This window comes from Macaca thibetana, chromosome 11, assembly GCF_024542745.1.
Source record: "Macaca thibetana thibetana isolate TM-01 chromosome 11, ASM2454274v1, whole genome shotgun sequence".
Classification (NCBI taxonomy): Eukaryota; Metazoa; Chordata; class Mammalia; order Primates; family Cercopithecidae; genus Macaca; species Macaca thibetana.
This window is the reverse complement of record NC_065588.1, coordinates 104,661,800-104,679,916: the sequence shown is the minus strand read 5'-3', so window position 1 is coordinate 104,679,916 and position 18,117 is coordinate 104,661,800. Positions and strand designations below refer to the sequence as shown.

At 44.7% G+C, this 18,117-nt stretch overlaps 2 protein-coding genes across 51 annotated transcripts in view; one reads left to right on the top strand and one right to left on the bottom strand.

Annotated features, from left to right (window-relative positions):
- The window catches only part of ISCU (iron-sulfur cluster assembly enzyme), a 627,706-nt gene that overhangs the window by 916 nt on the left and 608,673 nt on the right, over positions 1-18,117 (bottom strand). For 28 of the 50 annotated variants that reach the window (XM_050749910.1, XM_050749890.1, XM_050749891.1 and 25 more), the window contains exons 2-5: positions 5,690-5,830; positions 4,057-4,170; positions 3,053-3,163; positions 1,173-1,251 (exon numbers count right to left, since the gene is read on the bottom strand). In XM_050749910.1, coding sequence (XP_050605867.1) covers positions 1,173-1,251; positions 3,053-3,163; positions 4,057-4,170; positions 5,690-5,803 — 418 coding nt within the window. In that variant the 5' untranslated portion in view covers positions 5,804-5,830. Of the gene's footprint in view, positions 1-1,172; positions 1,252-3,052; positions 3,164-4,056; positions 4,171-5,689; positions 5,836-11,750; positions 11,755-18,117 lie in introns of those variants that run through there. The other 22 variants (XM_050749907.1, XM_050749905.1, XM_050749908.1 and 19 more) reach the window with 4 other exon arrangements.
- SART3 (spliceosome associated factor 3, U4/U6 recycling protein) overlaps positions 1-18,117 on the top strand; it is a 382,087-nt gene that overhangs the window by 339,107 nt on the left and 24,863 nt on the right. The window contains exons 2-4 of the mRNA XM_050749669.1: positions 7,220-7,547; positions 16,194-16,320; positions 17,415-17,519. Coding sequence (XP_050605626.1) covers positions 7,236-7,547; positions 16,194-16,320; positions 17,415-17,519 — 544 coding nt within the window. The 5' untranslated portion in view covers positions 7,220-7,235. The remainder of the gene's footprint in view (positions 1-7,219; positions 7,548-16,193; positions 16,321-17,414; positions 17,520-18,117) is intronic.

Genomic DNA, 18,117 nt, shown 5'->3' with positions numbered 1-18,117 from the left:
TTTGGACAAAATCATATCATGATAAAAAGTTGACATGACCTTTGGAAAAAAGATCATGTCAATCTGTTGATGGGATGGCATTTGCCACATCACCCTCTAGTGATCGAGAGTTTGACCACTTTTATTTAGGAGTCAATATTCAAAGTGAGGCTATGGGGAAAATAAAAACCAAGAGAGCTGGAATGACAGCAGAAAGCAAGCAAATAGCAGAGAACATCAGCTAAAGGTTTCAGTACCTAAAAATGCCTAATAAAAGGGCTAGGGATTTCCTGAAACCGTGTGAAAATGTTTACAAGTGATGACCTTTCTTTATGGGTACTTAAAATTCCAGATCAAGTGGAAAGAACTTGGGTCTGACCAGGCTTCCTGAAGAATGAGTTAGTGTGTCTGCCCCGGCACCTGGCTCTTCTCCTTGTGAGTATTACCCTGGCAAGAGGCCTGACTCTCTGCTGATTTTTAACTAATTTGGTTAGTAAACCTCCATCGATGCATTAAGGCTAATGTTTCTCATTCCTTCTTTCCCTGAGAAGGTTAAGAAATGATGGAAAAAGCATTAGATTTAATACAGAGACCAAACTGGAAAGCCAAGTACAAGTCTTAAGGCATCTGAGGTTTTTTTTAGGATAGCAGAGAGGGGGACATTGTACAACTGGGCTTAGTTGTGCCATATATACAGATGCAGACCCTGACAGTTATAGCATCCAGACAGGAAGTGAAGAAATACACAGGAAACGGGATTATGGAGAAAGCTGAGTTTTCTCCTCTGCTAGAAACAGCAGATTCTGAAATCAAAGATTGGAGCTTAAATTCTGGCTCTCCCACTTATTAGCCATGTGACGTGGGTGTCTCAACCCAAGCCTCAGCTCCTTCATCCATAAGAGGAAAGTAATGACATCGACTGTGCACTCAAGGATATCTGTGAGGTTTAGAAATGATGCCCATCAAGTGCTCAGTATGATGGCTGGTGCATATCTCCTTCTGGCATGATTTTCTTAGGGATGAATGTGAGACCACGGGGGCTCTAACCCTCTGCAGGTTGTAAGGACAGACTCATGAGCTCTAATTCTGAGGGTTATAAACATGGGCTCCATGACCTAAAAGGACTGTTGCAAATGCAAGTTGAAATTACTGCCAAATGTCCCAGCTGACTGGTATGGAGAGCAGAGACTTACTGGAGCAGTGCAGTTTCACGGGAGGCAGGCAGAGCTCCTTGGCGATATCTGTGTTTTTGATAGTCAAGGCTTCCTCCACCTGAGAGGCATAATGGAAAGACGGGCAGTTTTAGCAACGCTTTATCTTGTGAGGGCCAGACAATAAAAAAGGGAGGCCAAAAAGGCCCTCGGGGTTGGTGGGGATAATTTCTGTTTAATAACTCAAAGGGCTGAGGGTCTTCTCAGGATGACTCCCACTCTATCAAAGCTGCAGCTGGGATTCTCAAGCATGAAGTATACACAGCTGCACTGCCTGGCTTGGGTAAGCAAAGACCGCCCAGACACTTCTCTTAAGCCAGGAGTGGAACTGGTGAGAAGTCTCTTAGGGATCTGCTTGTGGCCTGTGTCAGGAATCTTTTCCTTAAAAGGTAGTGATTTCCGATACTGGTTTTGTGAATATCAGCTTCTCTGATGTCCTCATACGAAATGTTAGAATAAATCCTTTTGACTAGAAGTGCCACATGGCATCAGAGAGGTTGGGAAGATGTCAGGTAAGTGGCACAGTGGCAGTGGCACAGCCGGGTCAGGCTGAACGCTCTCTCTGGTGTCACCCTTTGCCTATAGGAGCAGCTCCTCCAGATCAACTGAGGAGGACGCCTGGGGTCTGGTTGACAGCCCGGGGGGGATAATGTGAGGCAAACAGATCCTCGCCCATGTGGAACAGTGCCCCACCGCCTTACAGAAAACCAGATTTCCCAACAGCTGGGCTCCTTCGCTATGTCTGACTATCGTTCAATTTCCCAATTCTGCTAACCCTTCTTGGCTGATTCAGGTTCTGCTCCTGAAACTCAGATAGGCGATCTCAAGGTTAAAGAAAATGTTCTCTCTCCCATTTTCTGATCACAATTCACAGTCCCCTAAGAGCCAGGTTCTGGGAGCATAAGTGCCTTGTCTCATTTCTCCCTTCACCTGAGGACAGTTCCTGACAAATCACTTCAGGGCTACCTCCTGCCAGAGCAGGTTAGGTCTGAGCTTCCTGGCCCACAGGAGCTTGCCAGCCAGAAGGCCGTGAGCCACAGGAAGCAGGTGGCACGTGGCCTGGCAAACCGCTCTGCCGTGGAGCTGGCCAGCTCCCAAGCATGCTCCTCCATGACTCAGCTCCCTGCACCTGGTCCCTTGGGGCAGCAAAGATGAGTGCCATGATGGTTGGCTTTTCTGAGAGGTTCTGACAGCAACTGGATTTTAGAAAGTCCAGCTCTTCACTGCTTTTGGGACCTTTGACCTCTGCAGCTACCAGGGAAAGACACTTCGGAGAGAAAGGGATGAAAGAGAAGTTCTAGCTCTTTATTATCTCTGCCTTTAGAGGGCTTGCGATCAGCCACCTGGATCACTGTTCTGATTTCGTTGTTCACTTTGCCCCTACCCTTGCTGTGTTTTTGATTCTTTAATCCCTCTTTTAACACAGGCTAGTTTATTTCACCAATCCTTGTAAGCCACCTAGAACCCTTCCTGAAACATGAGAGGAAATAAGCAAGAAAATAACTACCATATAACAACTCTCTGACTTGACAAATTATAAGAGTATTGGTAACCTTAGAGAAAGCCAAAGATTTCTTCTAAATTCTATTTTGTTAGAGGGACAGGTGAGGATCTTTTTTGTATGTAATTAACACCCAAACAAACAAACAAAATGATCAACAAGAAAAAAACCCAAACATCATCTAGAATGATCTATAATTCCCAATTTGAAGAATTAATATAATCAACATCTGTATAGCAGAAACTTTAAAAATTCAGAATATTAAAAAAAAGTTATGGTTGTTTTTGACCCATTAGACCCGTCAAGAGACAGGCTTGGGGTGAATGCAATTTCATTCTGTCAGATTTGTGAGCAACCTTACCGTCTTTCCTTTCACCCATTCAGTGGCTAATGAGCTGGAGGCAATTGCAGAACCACAGCCAAATGTTTTAAACCTAGCATCCACAATTTTCCCCTTTTCATCCACTTGAATCTAGAAAAGAGACAAGAGTTAAGTGGTGAGTCCTAGGACCACCCTCTGGAACTTGGCACTCACGAAGGTTGATTGGGGCCTTCCCCAAGGGCTTTGGGCTTGCTTTCCATACTAAGTGATGGTATTAATTACTGATTTTGCCTTGTTTCAGAGAGCTCAGTGATGAAAAGTGAAATGCAGGGACAACTATCCAGGCCCAACTGACAAAGATCAGCTGAAAAATATGTTCCTCCACCCCAATATTATTTTGTTTTGCGACTCTGGCTTGCATTTTGGCTATGAACTTCTATTTGAGGCAGTCTGCTCACAGCTGCTGGGGCAATCTGCCTCTTAAACACTGAGAGAGTACACAATAAAGGTCTCTGGTTAATACTTTTTTCTTGGGCAGCAGATTATACTTAGTGGTTTCCTCCTGTTTTGTTTCTGTATTCCAAGATAGGTATGAAGATCTCTGGCAAGCTGCCCACTCACCATGAAGCAGCAGATTGGCGCTACAACAACAGTTTACCCAAAGCACTAGACACTATCTTCATGTTGCTCCCAATCTGGGGACAGGTTTAATTTACTGTGTTTCTTATCTCATTGGGGACTGCTAGCTCACTGGGATTTTCCTTTGATCAGTAAAATTCACAAAACTCTTTCGTTGGCTGAAGTTGGAATTTAAACTTATACAGTGAGTACAAAAATGAGATTACATTTCTATTTCGGAAAAAGTCGGCATAGTACACTAGCCTAGCAGGAGAGCTACGATTGAGGCCCTGTTCCAATCATGTCTAACATGGACTCATCCCATCTCACAGGAATAAAGATGGAGACCGAGTGAAATGCTGTATGTGCAAGTGCTTTGTAAACTTAAAGGGATTATTGTTATCACTATTAAAGACTAGACATACCTGTAATTTCATTACGTCACCACATGCTGGAGCCCCCACCAGTCCAGTTCCAACATTTTTAGATGTCTTGTCAAGGGACCCCACGTTTCTAGGATTTTCATAATGATCAACAACCTAAAATGAGAGGGTGAGATAAATCGTGTTCACTCTCTATTGGTGCTGGTCTCTGGTATGGTGGCAAGCTCCTAGAAGTCAGCATCTTGAACCTGGCAGGCAATCACCAAATTTCACCTGAGTAGAAAGGTCTACACTCATGTCAGTGAGAACCATTTGTGACCCCCAATTCCTTTTGTGTCTCCTCTACAACTACTTCACAGATTAGCGACACCTAGAAGAAAAAAATATCAGTGAAATCATGTCTTAATTCCATAGGGTTTTTACAAAAATACTTGACTTTTACCCACCTACATCACCAGACTTGGGCTCAAACAGCAGTTTTGTTATTTTCAAATAAAAACTATCCTCAAAGGATGATTACTATTTAAAAATTCTAAAAATAACTATGGCCCAGGAAGGGAAAACTTTTAGAAGCCTTAAGGTGACTGTTACACAGAGAACAATGCTATGGAATGTGTACGTTTATGTGTCTTTCAAAATAAAAACAGTGCCATTACCGTATTTCAGAGCCTGTCATCACCCTGGTGCAGCAGCGCACCCTGGCTGCTGAAAGGCTGCCAGTCCAAGTTTCCTCGGGGTGTACCCTCAACGAAACACACCGCCGGGAGGGGGAGGAGTGAAGAAGCCCTTGGAGAAAGGGCAGAGGCCAGATCAGAATCAACATCCATTAGAACTGGCACACAGAAGGCCTTAATGTGGTTACTGGTTAGTAGTAAGCACCCCGATCTTCCAGTCCCCTTTTCCTCCCCATCTGACTAAGGATTTTGACTCCAAGTAAAGGCCCCTATAGGATAGTATCTAACGGAGGGACTTTTTGTGCCACGTTGATTTATGGCATTCTTTGTTTCTAGAGTAGGAGTCTCACGTCTGGGGGACTCTGCGTCACCAGACAGCAAGGGGCTGCAAACTATGCATCTATCCCTCCTTCCCCGCCAAAAAAACCCCCAAAACAAAACAAAAACACTACGCATGTTGGTTACAAGCCTGACTCCCCTATGCACTCCTAAAGCAGTAACAGAAACGGTCTCCTCGTGCTGGGGCCTATGTGCCAGGAACCATGACAGGACTCCATGCACAGTATCCTTTGTAAGAGACAGCTGAGAGTCCTCATTTACACCTGGGGAAACAAGTGCAGAGAGGCGCACTGACTAGCGCAAGGTCATCTGGCCAGGGCAGCAGCGTGGCTGAAGCCGGAGCCCGCTCCGGGGGTGTGTCTGTCCCTGGACTCTAAAAGACAAGTCCCAACAGGACCCTGCCTCCTGGGCTGTTGGCGAATTTAAAGTTGGGACGCACGAAGTCGCGGCCAGCGGCGGGGCCCCCTGGAAGTCGCAGCCCGATGAGCGGTAACTGTTGTTTATCAGTTGCAGTGAGCCTCACTGCGCAGCAAGGGAAAGTGAGTCAGGGCAAAGACGTGGGAGGCGACAGCTAGTCCTGGCTGCGTAGAACCCCGCGGCCGCCGCTCCAGCCCAGGCCTCCCCCGAGTCGGCATTCCGCGTGTCCCCTCGTTTGTCCCTACCTTCTTGTGATAGAGTCGGGCCGGGGCCGATAGCTCCCGGGCGGGCAGGCGGGGGCTCCGGAGCAGCAGAGCCGACGCTGCCCGCCTCAGACGGCCAGCTCCAGCTGCCGCCATCTTGCCGGCTTGCGCCTGCGCCAGTCCAGAGCGATGCCGAGGGGCGGGGCGGGTCTGCGAGTCGGCGCCGAGCTGGGAGCGCGCCTCTCTGGCGTCACCGAGGCTTTGCGCCTGCGCCTTACCGTTCCGTGCAAGCCTCCGCCCTGTGGCCCCGCCTTGACCACGCCTCTCGGGGGCGGGCGGGGTCGGGAGCGGGAAGGTCTGAAGTCGCTAGAGAGCTTGTCCTGGGTGCTGGATTCTGGTTGAGAGAGGATCTCAGGCTTCTGCAGTGTGGGAATGCGGCGCAGAGGACCACTGAGTCCACTTTTCCTAACCCTATTTTGCAGCTAAGGAAGCTGAGATTCAGGGCAGTTTGGTCACTCCGTCCAAGGTCGCTTAGGGCTTAGGTTCAATTAGAATTCGAACTTGGGTAGTCCTGGGTTAGAATCCTGGTTCGGTTCCTTCCTGGCTGTGTGTCCCTAGACAAATGGTACCGGCTTGCTAAGTCTGAATCTTCCCTTTTGTATTAATTCGAGGACAATTCCTTCATCATGAAGCCAGCATCTGTGTCGAGTACCTACTATGTGTCAAGGCACTCTACTAGACCCGGGGATACAACAGAAAGCAAAACAGACGTAATTCCTGCCCATTAAGCTTGCTAATGAGGGAGCAAGGTAGAGATAGAGACACACTCCAGTACTTGCCTACCTCAACAATGGGAAGCTTAAGAAGGAAACGAACACCATGTCCTGATTGAAAAAAAATGAGTATATGTCTATTTTTCTCTCTAAAACAACAGCAAATTCAATTTATATGTCGGTGCCTAGCAATTAAGAATTTCTAAAGAAATGCGTATTTACTGTTGGTTTGCAGTATGTGAGCTTATAAAACCGGAAAACTCAAGTGTATTTAACGCCTCCTAGGTACCAGATGTTTACATAAAGGGGAAGAATTTCTTTGGGAAATGGATTTTTCTCTTGAATGGTGAAATCGATCCTTCCCCGAGGACCTGCAGTTTTCTTTGCGTTTGAGGTGCAGTTGCTGGGGAGACTAAACCCAAGCGCCAGGTCACACTAGGCGATAAGTAAGGTATTTTTTCTAAGAATCACTTTGACCTTCTCAAGATGGCGCCAAATTCTTTACTACAGACACCACGCTCGCTCCATGACTTCCTCTATGGCCTCCACTTCCTGCCCAAAGACCCAACTTCTGTCCGAAGTTGTGACGGAACGTATGCCATGATAATGAGTTTTTTCTCTGGTGGGAGTTTTTACAGGGGTATAAAATAAAATGAATTTAGTGTATTTGGAGATTTTCTCGTTATCTAAGGTTCCCAGTTTCCCTTTCAGTGTCAAGAAAACGGGCTTTTGATAAGGCGCGCGCCGCGGGCAGCTTCTGCCTCAGCGGGTCTTCGGCGGCCGCGGGAAGACCCGAGAGTCATTAGAAGCGCAAGATGGCGACAGCGGCCGCAACCTCGGCTTCAGAACCCGAGGCTGAGTCCAAGGCTGGGCCCAAGGCTGACGGAGAGGAGGATGAGGTTAAGGCGGCGAGGACAAGAAGGAAGGTGTTATCGCGGGCTGTGGCCGCTGCGACATACAAGACCGTGGGGCCAGGGTGGGATCAGCAGGAGGAAGGCGTGAGCGAGAGCGATGGGGATGAGTACGCCATGGCTTCCTCCGCGGAGAGCTCCCCCGGGGAGTACGAGTGGGAATATGACGAAGAGGAGGAGAAGAACCAGCTGGAGATTGAGAGACTGGAGGAGCAGGTGGGCCCGGGGGTGGGCAGCGGGCACCTTCCAGTCTTTCAGGTCTTCAGGTCCCCGTGTCCTGGCCCGCCTCCCTAGTCCTCGGCGGCCATAAAGCCGCCAAGGCTGCAAACCCCTTTTTCATGACCGTAGCTCCTGTCATCTGAGTGCTTACTGCGTGCCCGGTGCTTTGCAAATGTTATCCCATTGAATCCTCCTCACCACCCTGTGAAGGAAGCCCTGTTATCTATCCCCATTTTACTGGAGGAAACTGAGGTTCGTGGAGGAAAGTCTCTTGCTCAAGATAATACTTCCTGCAAGTCAGGCCTCGTACTTTGATCCCATTCCAGAACTCCCCCTCGTAGCCACACGTCCAACAGTAGAAATACACTCATTCACAAGAGACTGTTACTTTGTTGTGTAGGAATGACGGCGGTGATGAAACTTGTGGTAGGAAAAATATTGACCGCGATGGTGATAATAGAAATGGAAAGGTTTGCTGGTTCTGGAGGTTAAGGCCTCAGTTCTAGCTGTTCCACCCTTGTATGTCCTTGTGAGAATTTCTTAATTTCTCTGATCCTCTCGGCTTCCTCATCTGCAGATTGGGAGCAACAATGTCTGCATAATATAATTGTTGTAACAGTATCTATAGCCCAGTGCCTAGCATCTAGTCATAACATGGTCTCTCGTTTGTAACCTTACGAGGTGGTGATATCTACTGTATAATCCAGGATCTCAGCAGGAAATAGGTGGCACATTTAGATTAGGATGATCTGAGAGAAAGTAAGGGTGTGGGTAGGAAAATCAGGAGTGAAGGTTTAGTATCCCATAGCTAGTAACTCCAGAACCTGGTGTCCATCTTTGGGCCTGAAGGGGTGAAGGGAATGATCTGAGTTATGTGGAGAGGGCACCTGAGACCTGCTGATAACTTTGTTCAAGGGATGCAGCCCCAGTTTCCTGTCAAGGATTGGGGTGGGGGAAGAAATACCTTGACCTCCCTTTCTTCCTTCCACCAAACTTCTCCTGCTGGTGCCTTCTGCTGGGCAGACCCATCTGGAAGCTGAAGAGCCAGAAAACCTGTATATGGGGTCTATACTCGGGGACACAGGGCAGGGAGGAGAGGGTAGGGTGTGTTTGGAGGGGGCAAACAGAAGAGATGGAGCACATTCTCTCTCTTTTTTTTTTTTGAGACAAGAGTCTCGCCCCGTCACCCAGGCTGGAGTGCAGTGGCACCATCTCGTCTCACTGCAAACTCTGCCTCCCTGGTTGAAGCGATTCTTCTGCCTCAGCCTTCCCACTAGCTGGGATCCAGGCATGCCCCATTGCGCCCGGCTAATTTCTGTATTTTTAGTAGAGATGGGGTTTCACCATGTTGGCCGGGCTTCTCTTGAATTCCTGACCTCAGGGGATCCACGCACCTTGGCCTCCCATAGTGCTGGGGTTACAGGCCTGAGCCACTACGCCCGGCCCACATTCTCTTTTTACAGATGAAGAAACAGAGGTTCAGAACAAATGATGAAATGATTTGCTTTAAGTCGTTCATAGTGGGATTTACACTGAAAATGTGGACTAGATGCCACACTGGATGTGAAATCACTCAGTGAATGTGAAGTTGCTAATCTAGGTTACTCATTAAACGTTGCTGAGTGTCAGTTTCCTTATAATACTCCCTCTGGCACTGATATTTTTGTTACATTATGAGATAGTGATGTCATCCATTGGTATAGCTTGTCCCACCCATTACATTTGATTGACAGAGGAACCAGTTGGGGTTGGCAGGTAGTTACCATTTCCACTTTTTATAAATAAGTGTACTGAAGCTAATTTAGTCTTATTCAGCAAGTACAGCGTGACACTGCGTACCAGATTGACTGTGTCCCTGCCCTTGTTGATATCATTTCTTCAGACTGCTAGTCCTGGGCCTTTCGATGAGCCTATTCTGTGAGGTGGGGGAAAGAGAGGTTTGGGACCAGAGAGGTTAAGTCCTTGATGAGGGTACACAGCTTGCTAAGGAGCAAGAAAGGGGAGAGCAGAGGTCTCCTGGCCACTAGTACTCTGCAGTTGCGGGTCCTGCCACAAATCACCAAGGGTGGGATGGAGTTTAGAATGTGACCACACAGGATGGGACCTGGCAAGTGATGAATTGAAGACCCTCTGGCCTTATGCTCTCTGTCCTGGGGTCTAGAAATGGACTTTTCCAATTTCTCCAAGCCTCCCACCCACCTCACCTGGTCCCACAGCTGCTGCTTCCTGCCGTAGCTGCTCTTATGGTAGAGCATCATGATGAATCGCTTCCAAATAGGTCTGGGAGAAACTTGGCCTCGCCATATTTGAAAGTTCTGGTTCTCATACCTGAGTGTTTCTGAGAGAGCGTCTCACTCTTGCCCAGGCTGGAGTAGTGGCGTGATCATGGCTCACTGCAGCTGGGACCTCCCAGGCTCAAGTGATCCTCCCAGCTCATCCTTCAAAGTAGCTCGGACTACAGGCATGAGCCCCCACGCCTGGCTAATTAAAATTTATTTTTGTAGAGATGGGTTCTTACTATGTTGCCCAGGTAGATGTTGAATTCCTGAGCTCAAGTCATCCTCCTGCCTCAGCGTCCCAAAGTTCTCAGATCACAGGCACAAGCTACCACACGTGGCCACGATTATATTTTATGGAAGCTGGCAGTTTGCTATGGTATCTGTGTAACAAAAGCAAATATTTTCCATTATTTGTGTTTGTGTGCTGAAACTAAAAGTGGCACTTCATGGTCGCTTCAGCAGATTTGTCAGTGCAGCAGTACAGAGACTATGGCTTTGCAACCCTGTGTGATCCCCAGCCTTCCACTGAGTAGTGGAAAGGCCTTGTAACAAGTTATTTCAGCTCGCAGAGCCTTGGGTGTCCCAGTTAGTAAAATGAAGGTTGTAATAGTGCTTTCCTCACAGGGCTGTTGTGGGGTGACTCACAGGCACAATGTGGGTAAAGCTCCTGGCACGGTTTGGTACGTGATAGTTGCTGCTCCATTCTCCCTTCCCTGCCTTTCCCTTGATCGCACCAGTTGTTTTCTTTCCATCAGACCTCTCTTATTTCTCCCCCTTTCTAGTACAGGTAGGTGTAACACTTTCTTCACATTGCTAGGGAGTTCAATCAGTTAACGTATCATTTTGTGATTGGTTAAGTTTCCTTTAAAGCATCTATGTTATTAATCCCAGCTACTCGGGAGGCTGAGGCAGGAGAATCACTTGAACCCGGGAGGCAGAGGTTGCAGTAAGCTGAGATCACACCACTGCACTCCAGCCTGGGTGACAGAGCAAGACTCCATCTCAAAAAAAAAAAAAAAAAAAAAAAGTCATGATGTTCTAAGACCAGAATAGACCAGCATATTTATCATTTCTCAGTATAGGTTGAACTATGTAGAAATAGCTCTTTTAAATGCATTTCAATATGTATTTAATATATGTACTTTCAGAGTATTTGTCCTTATATAGCAGCTTCATCATTTTACCCTGAAAATCAGAAGTTTACACCAAAAGCCACACCTTAAAGGCAGCTTCTTGACTTTAGCGACTTTTACACCTTTTTCTTCTGCTGATCTACACATGGTATTCATGTGAGGGGTGCTTGCATACATAGATATTCGTGAGACTGACTGGCAAGTGCTCTCCCACTCCTGTTCATGCTCCACAAGCACCTCTAGTGAGTTCAGAGTGGTGATGTGGCGCGGAGAGCCTTGAATGTTCTTTAATGAAGAAAGTATATCCTTCTCAAACTTCATTTCTCAAATATCCCAAACTGCGGTTACTTTGTGTGACACACTTGATACGTGATTTTGAAACATCAGTGTGTCATGATAGCCCATTTAAGAACCAGAGCTTTAGCCCAGCTCTTTCATGGCACAAACGAGGAAACAGAACAAGTGGGGATTAGAACACTTGTGTCCTGATCTGGTCCAGTGCTTTTCACCTATCGTGATCATCGGATGAGTTCAGTTTGTCAGCTTTTAGGAGTCATAAGCAGGAGAACATTGCTAAAAGTCTTAAGATTTAAAAATGAGAGCTCTTATCTGTAATTGATTATTATCTTTGGCATGTAATTTGATAAATACAAAGCAGTTCACATCATGTACAAGAGTTTCTCACCAGATGCAGTGGCTCACACCTGTAATCCAGCACTTTGAGAGGCTGAGGCAGGATGATCCTTTGAGCCCAGTAGTTTGAGACCAGACTGGGCAAGATGGTGAGACCCCCCCTTTACAAAAAATAATTTTAAAAAATGTAGGCCGGGCGCGGTGGCTCAAGCCTGTAATCCCAGCACTTTGGGAGGCCGAGACGGGCGAATCACGAGTTCAGGAGATCGAGACCATCCTGGCTAACACGGTGAAACCCCGTCTCTACTAAAATACAAAAAAAATTAGCCGGGCGAGGTGGCGGGCGCCTGTACTCTCAGCTACTCGGGAGGCTGAGGCAGGAGAATGGCGTGAACCCGGGAGGCGGAGCTTGCAGTGAGCTGAGATCCGGCCACTGCACTCCAGCCTGGGCAACAGAGCCAGACTCCGTCTCAAAAAAAAAAAAAAAAAAAAAAATGTAGCCAGGTGTGGTGGCATGCGCGTGTAGTAGCAGCTACTGGAGAGGCTGAGGCAGGAGAATCACTTGAGCCCAGGAATTTGAGGCTGCAGTGATTCGTGATTGTGCCACGGCACTCCAGCCTGAGGAAGAGTGAGACCCTGTCTCAAAAAAAAAAAAAAAAGAAGAGTTTCTCAAAGTCACTATTTTTCAACCTGGGGGTCACAATTGTACATCATAAATTTATTTTAGCTGAAACAGCCATTGCCACCTGAGCCATAATGTTTTTCAACTGCATGGGTCTGTTTTGGGCTCTCTCTTCAGTTTGTCTATCCTGTGCCAGTTCCACTGATTAACTTATTGCTAAGGCTTGCTATCTGGTAAGACAAATCCTCCTACCTGATTTTTTTTTTCTTTCCCTGCAGGGTGTTTTGGCTCTTTCATATAAATTTTAGGATGATTTTGTCAAGGTCTATGAAAAACCCTGTTGGTTTTTTTATTTGAATTGCATTGAATTTATGGATTATTTAGGGGAGAATTGACGTCTTTGCCATAATGATTATTCTAACCCAGAATATGCATATAACTCCATTTGTCTAGGTATTGAATATTCTTTCTATTTTTGAGACGTGGTCTTGCTCTGTTGCCCGGGCTGGAGTGCAGTGGCATGATCTCAGTGCACTGCAACCTCTGCCTGCTGGACTTAAGCGATCTTCTCACCTCATCCTCTTGAGTAGCTGGGACCACAGGCATGTGCTACCACTCAGCTAATTTTTTATAATTTTTGTAGAGACAGAGTTTTGCTGTGTTGCCCAAGCTGGTCTCGAATTCCTGGACTCAAGTGATCTGCCCAGCTTGGCCTCCCAGAGTGCTGGGATTACAGGCGTGAGCCACCGCACCCAGCCAAGTCTTTAATATCTTTCAATCAAGTTTAAAAACATTTTGCCATACAGATGTCACACATCTTTTGTTAGATGTATTTCTAGGTACTTTATGGTGTTCGATGTTTATGCTATCCTATTTAAAATTACATTTTAAAGCTTGTTGGTTTATAGAAATGTAATTTTTTTATTGTAAAAAACACATAACGTAAAATTTGCTATGTTATTCTTTTTTTTTTTTGAGACTGAGTCTGGCTCTGTCGCCCAGGCTGGAGTGCAGTGGCCGGATCTCAGCTCACTGCAAGCTCCGCCTCCCGGGTTTACGCCATTCTCCTGCCTCAGCCTCCGGAGTAGCTGGGAGTACAGGCGCCCGCCACCTCGCCCGGCTAGTTTTTTGTATTTTTTTAGTAGAGACGGGGTTTCACCGTGTTAGCCAGGATGGTCTCGATCTCCTGACCTTGTGATCCGCCCGTCTGAGCCTCCCAAAGTGCTGGGATTACAGGCTTGAGCCACCGCGCCCGGCTTATGTTATTCTTAAGTGTACAGTTCAGTAGTATTAAGTATAGTCAAATTGTTGCGAAGCAGATCTCCAAAGTTTTCATTTGCATAGATGCAACTCTGTACCCATTAAACAGCTCTCCTTCCCCTTCCTTCCCAATCCCCTGGTAACTACCATTGTAGTTTTCTGTCTCTATGAATTTGACTAGATACTTCATATAAGTGGAATCATACAGTATTTGTCTCTTTGTATGTAATTGATTTTTATACATTGCTCTTTTTTTTTTTTTTTTTTTTTTTTTTTTTTTTTTGAGACGGAGTCTCGCTATGTCGCCATTCTCCTGCCTCAGCCTCCCAAGTAGCCGGGACTACAGGCGCCCACCACCTCGCCCGGCTAGTTTTTTGTATTTTTTAGTAGAGACGGGGTTTCACCGTGTTAGCCAGGATGGTCTCGAACTCCTGACCTCGTGATCCGCCCGTCTCGGCCTCCCAAAGTGCTGGGATTACAGGCTTGAGCCACCGCGCCCGGCCTATACATTGCTCTTATTGCTTGTCACCTTACTAATCTTGTTTATTATTTCCAAATGATTTGTTTGTAGATGAGTTTTAGTTTACTATACAGTGATATCATCTGACTATAATTACAGTTCTCATTCTTTTCTCTCTTTACGTTTCTTTTCCTTGTCTCATTGTTCCAACCCCAGACCTTCAGTACAGGGTTAAATAGAGGGTGATACTGGGTAGCTTTTTGTGTTTTTTAAAAGGAATTTTAATATATTATCATTAGGAGTCATATTTATTGTAGATTTTAAGGTTAAGGACGTGCCTTTCTATTCCTAGTGTGCCAGTTCTTAATTTTGACTCATGAGTGGGTGTTTTAATCACATGCTTTTTCTTCATTGAGATAATCATATTTTTTTTCGTCAAATTTGATGGTGGAAAAAATTATACTGGATGATTTTGTAGTGTGAAAACACCCTTGCATTCCTGGGATAGACCCAATTTGGTCATTATGTATTGTTCTCTTTATACATTTCTGATTTTTAATTTAATTTAATTTAATTTATTTTTTATTTTTTATTATTACTATTTTTTGAGATGGAGTCTCGCTGTGTCGCCCAGGCTGGAGCGCAATGGTGTGATCTCAGCTCACTGCAACCTCTGCCTCCCAGGTTCAAGTGATTCTCCTGCCTCAGCCTCCCGAGTAGCTAGGACTACAGGCATGTGCCACCACACCCAGCTAATTTTTTGTATTTTTTGGTAGAGATGGGGTTTCACCATGTTGGCCAGGCTGGTCTTGAGCTCCTGACCTCGTGATCTGCCCGCTTCAGCCTCCCAAAGTGCTGGGATTACAGGTGTGAGCCACCACGCCTGGCCATCTTGATTTATTTAAAGTGATTTTTAGTGTAATTGCTTTGAATAGTTTTCTCAGTGGTTGCTTTGGGTGTTAAAATATACAGAGTTGACTTACATGGTATCAGTGTTTTACCACTTGAACGAAGTGTGGAAATCTTCCATTTCAGTTCTCTTTCCATCCCCACTTTTAAATAATACTGTGTTGGGTATCAGAAGTTCTTACAATGTTTGTTTCATTACATACGATTTAGAAAGCTCGTGAAGAGAGGAGGATACTCATCTGTCATAGTTCCCGTATTTCTGCTCTTACTGTTGTTCTGTTCTTTCTTCCTTTTTGATGCTCTAGGATTCCTTCTTTTAACTTTTCTGTTCGAAGAACTTCCTTTAGCTATTCTTCAAGGGTTGGTCTGCTAGTGACATTCTTTTTGTTTTTCTTTGTCTCAGATATATGGTAACTTAAAATAATTTTAGTTTGAAAAGTTTCAAATGTACAAATAAAACTTTATGTACCTGTCACTCAGCATCAACAGATACCAACCTGCTGCCACTCTTGTTTCTCTAATATGGATTTCCATCTCTTTTTTTGGAGATAGGGTCTTGCTCTGTCACCCAGGCCCAGAGTGCAGTGGCGTGATCTCGGCTTGCTGCAACCTCTCTCTCCCAGGCTCAAGTGATCCACTTCAGCCTCCGAAGTAGCTGGGACCACAGGCGCATACCACAATGTCCGGCTAATTTTTTGTATTTTTGGTAGAGATAGGGTTTGACTATGTTGCTGAGGCTGGTCTCGAACGCCTGAGCTCAAGCAGTCCACCTGCCTTGGCCTCCCAAAGTGCTGGGATCACAGACGTGAGCCACCGTAACTGGCCTCCATCTTTTTTATTTAGTAAAATAAAAAAGGTCTTACAGTGTACCTCACATGTACTGAAGGATGTTATAAAATTACCTTTTTGGTTTTTAGTTTTTCTTAAAGACCAGTGTAATAGTAGAATTTTTAAAAATCTTTGGAAGACCTGGTATGAACTAGAAACAGTAGTGTTCTCATTTTATAGATGAGGAAATAGAGGCTTAGGAAAGTAAATAACTTACCTGAGGTCACATACTTTTTATTTGTTTCATTAGAATGCCTCCTTTATTTCCGAGAGAACCTGATGTCTTCTAGCAGGAACTGTAACAGATTTGAGGGAGCTTTATGTTTGTTTCAAAATAAAGCCTCTTTTATTGTTTTGTCTTCTGCCTGTGGGTACATGCTGGGTTGCTGTTTCAGTGGTTTTCTCAGATAGCACATTTATTTTGTTTGTGGCAGGTATGTGTGTAGTTACCAGTAGTGACAAAAGCTAAGTTACTTGATGATGGCATTTTAAATTTCAACTTGTTTCTTTTCCTGTTAGTTGTCTATCAACGTCTATGACTATAACTGCCACGTGGACTTGATCAGGCTGCTCCGGCTGGAAGGGGAGCTTACCAAGGTGAGGATGGCCCGCCAGAAGATGAGTGAGATCTTTCCCTTGACTGAAGGTAAGCTTCAGCAGTCAGGCTGCTTTTAGAAACAGAAACAAGGCTTGTATATTTGTTTCAATGTTGAAAGTGGGACATGCTCCTTGTAGAAAACCTGGAACATACAGTGTAGTAGAAAGAAGAAAACCCATCAGAGTTAGCTATTTTTAGTTTATTATCTTGTAGTTTTTTGCAAAATGTAGTTATGATCATATAACACAGATTTTGAATTCTGATTTTTTAATTATAACGTTATGGTAAACATTTGTAATGTGATTAAACTTGAATCCCATTTCTATTTCCCATTTCAGTATTTATGTATTTAATCCATTCTCTTGAAACCAGAAAATTGTAAATATATTTAAACTTTTACAGATAGCTTTTTATGTAAATGTTTCATACATTAATTGTTCCAGAATAGTTGGGCATTTAGGTTATTTCTACTTATTTGCGTATTAGAAACATAATTGCACTGAACAACTCTTTAGTCTTCATGAATATTCATAAGTGATCTTTTGGGCAGTGCTTAGGACACTTTGGTCCTAGATCCCACTCTGCCCCTTTTCCCTTCTGCAAAGCATAACTGCTGAGTGTAGATGCTAGAGTCAGATGACCTAGATTCATTCCTGACTACATCGTTTACTATCTGTGTGACCTTAAGCAGATTATGTAAACATTCTGAGACTCAGTTTTTCTAGCAGTTAAATGATGGCAACAGTAGTTTCTGTCTTGTAATGTATGACAGAATAGGATGAGCTATTCTACCTATAACACTTAACACATGCTTGGCATGTTGTAATCCTTAAATAGATGTCATTATTTTTAGTGTTACTATCACCAACCTTACAGGATTATGATAAAGACTGAATGAGAAAAGTGCTTTGCCAAATATGAAATGCCTAACAAGTAGAGGATGTTATGATTTTAGTGATTTGATCTTATTTGGAAGCATAAAACCTCCTATGTGCTTAGTTCAGGTTTTAAGAAGTGAATTTCTGGAACAATGCCAGGTTGTGTAAGATGGATGAAACATTTGCGTGCTGATGTTTCTTGGTAAAGTCCCTGCTCTCAGCCTCCCCTTTGGTATTAATGCGGGAGGTACTCTTGTCTCGTAGAGCTCTGGCTGGAGTGGCTGCACGACGAGATCAGCATGGCCCAGGATGGCCTGGACAGAGAGCATGTGTATGACCTCTTTGAGAAAGCTGTGAAGGATTACATTTGTAAGTTCCCATGGACTTTTTTAGGGTATCTGAAAATGTCATGTAGATCAGTCTGCTGTTGAGGACTGTATTATGAGATGCTGCTACCCAGAAAAGGGAACTTTAGTCTAACAATTAGCAAGATTTAAGTTCAATCGTCTTGTCATTGTCTTTGTTCTTTAATTGAGGAAGTGTAGTTTTAAAATAAAAGTGGAAGAAGCGCTTGCAGTAAGGGAATGAGTACACTCACACTCAGGATGTACTGACAGAGCTTACATGGCATTTCCTGGTGATCTTTTATACATTGAATAGGGTTTTAGAGGTTTTGGACAAGATGCTTTAAAAAAAAAAAAGATGAAAACATTAAAAGAAAACCTTTTTATTTTGAAGTAATTATAGAGTCATAGGAAGTTGCAGAAATAGTACAGAGAAGTCTTGTGTACTCACTTTACCCAGTTTCCTCCAATATCTTGTTTCTGTAGTACAAAATCAAAACCAGGAAATTGACCTTGGAACAATGGGAAAAAAAGACATTTTATTACATGTGTAGATTCATCTAACCACTGCTGCAGTCCAGATACAGAATCGTTCTGTCCCCACAGAGACCTCCTTTGCCTGC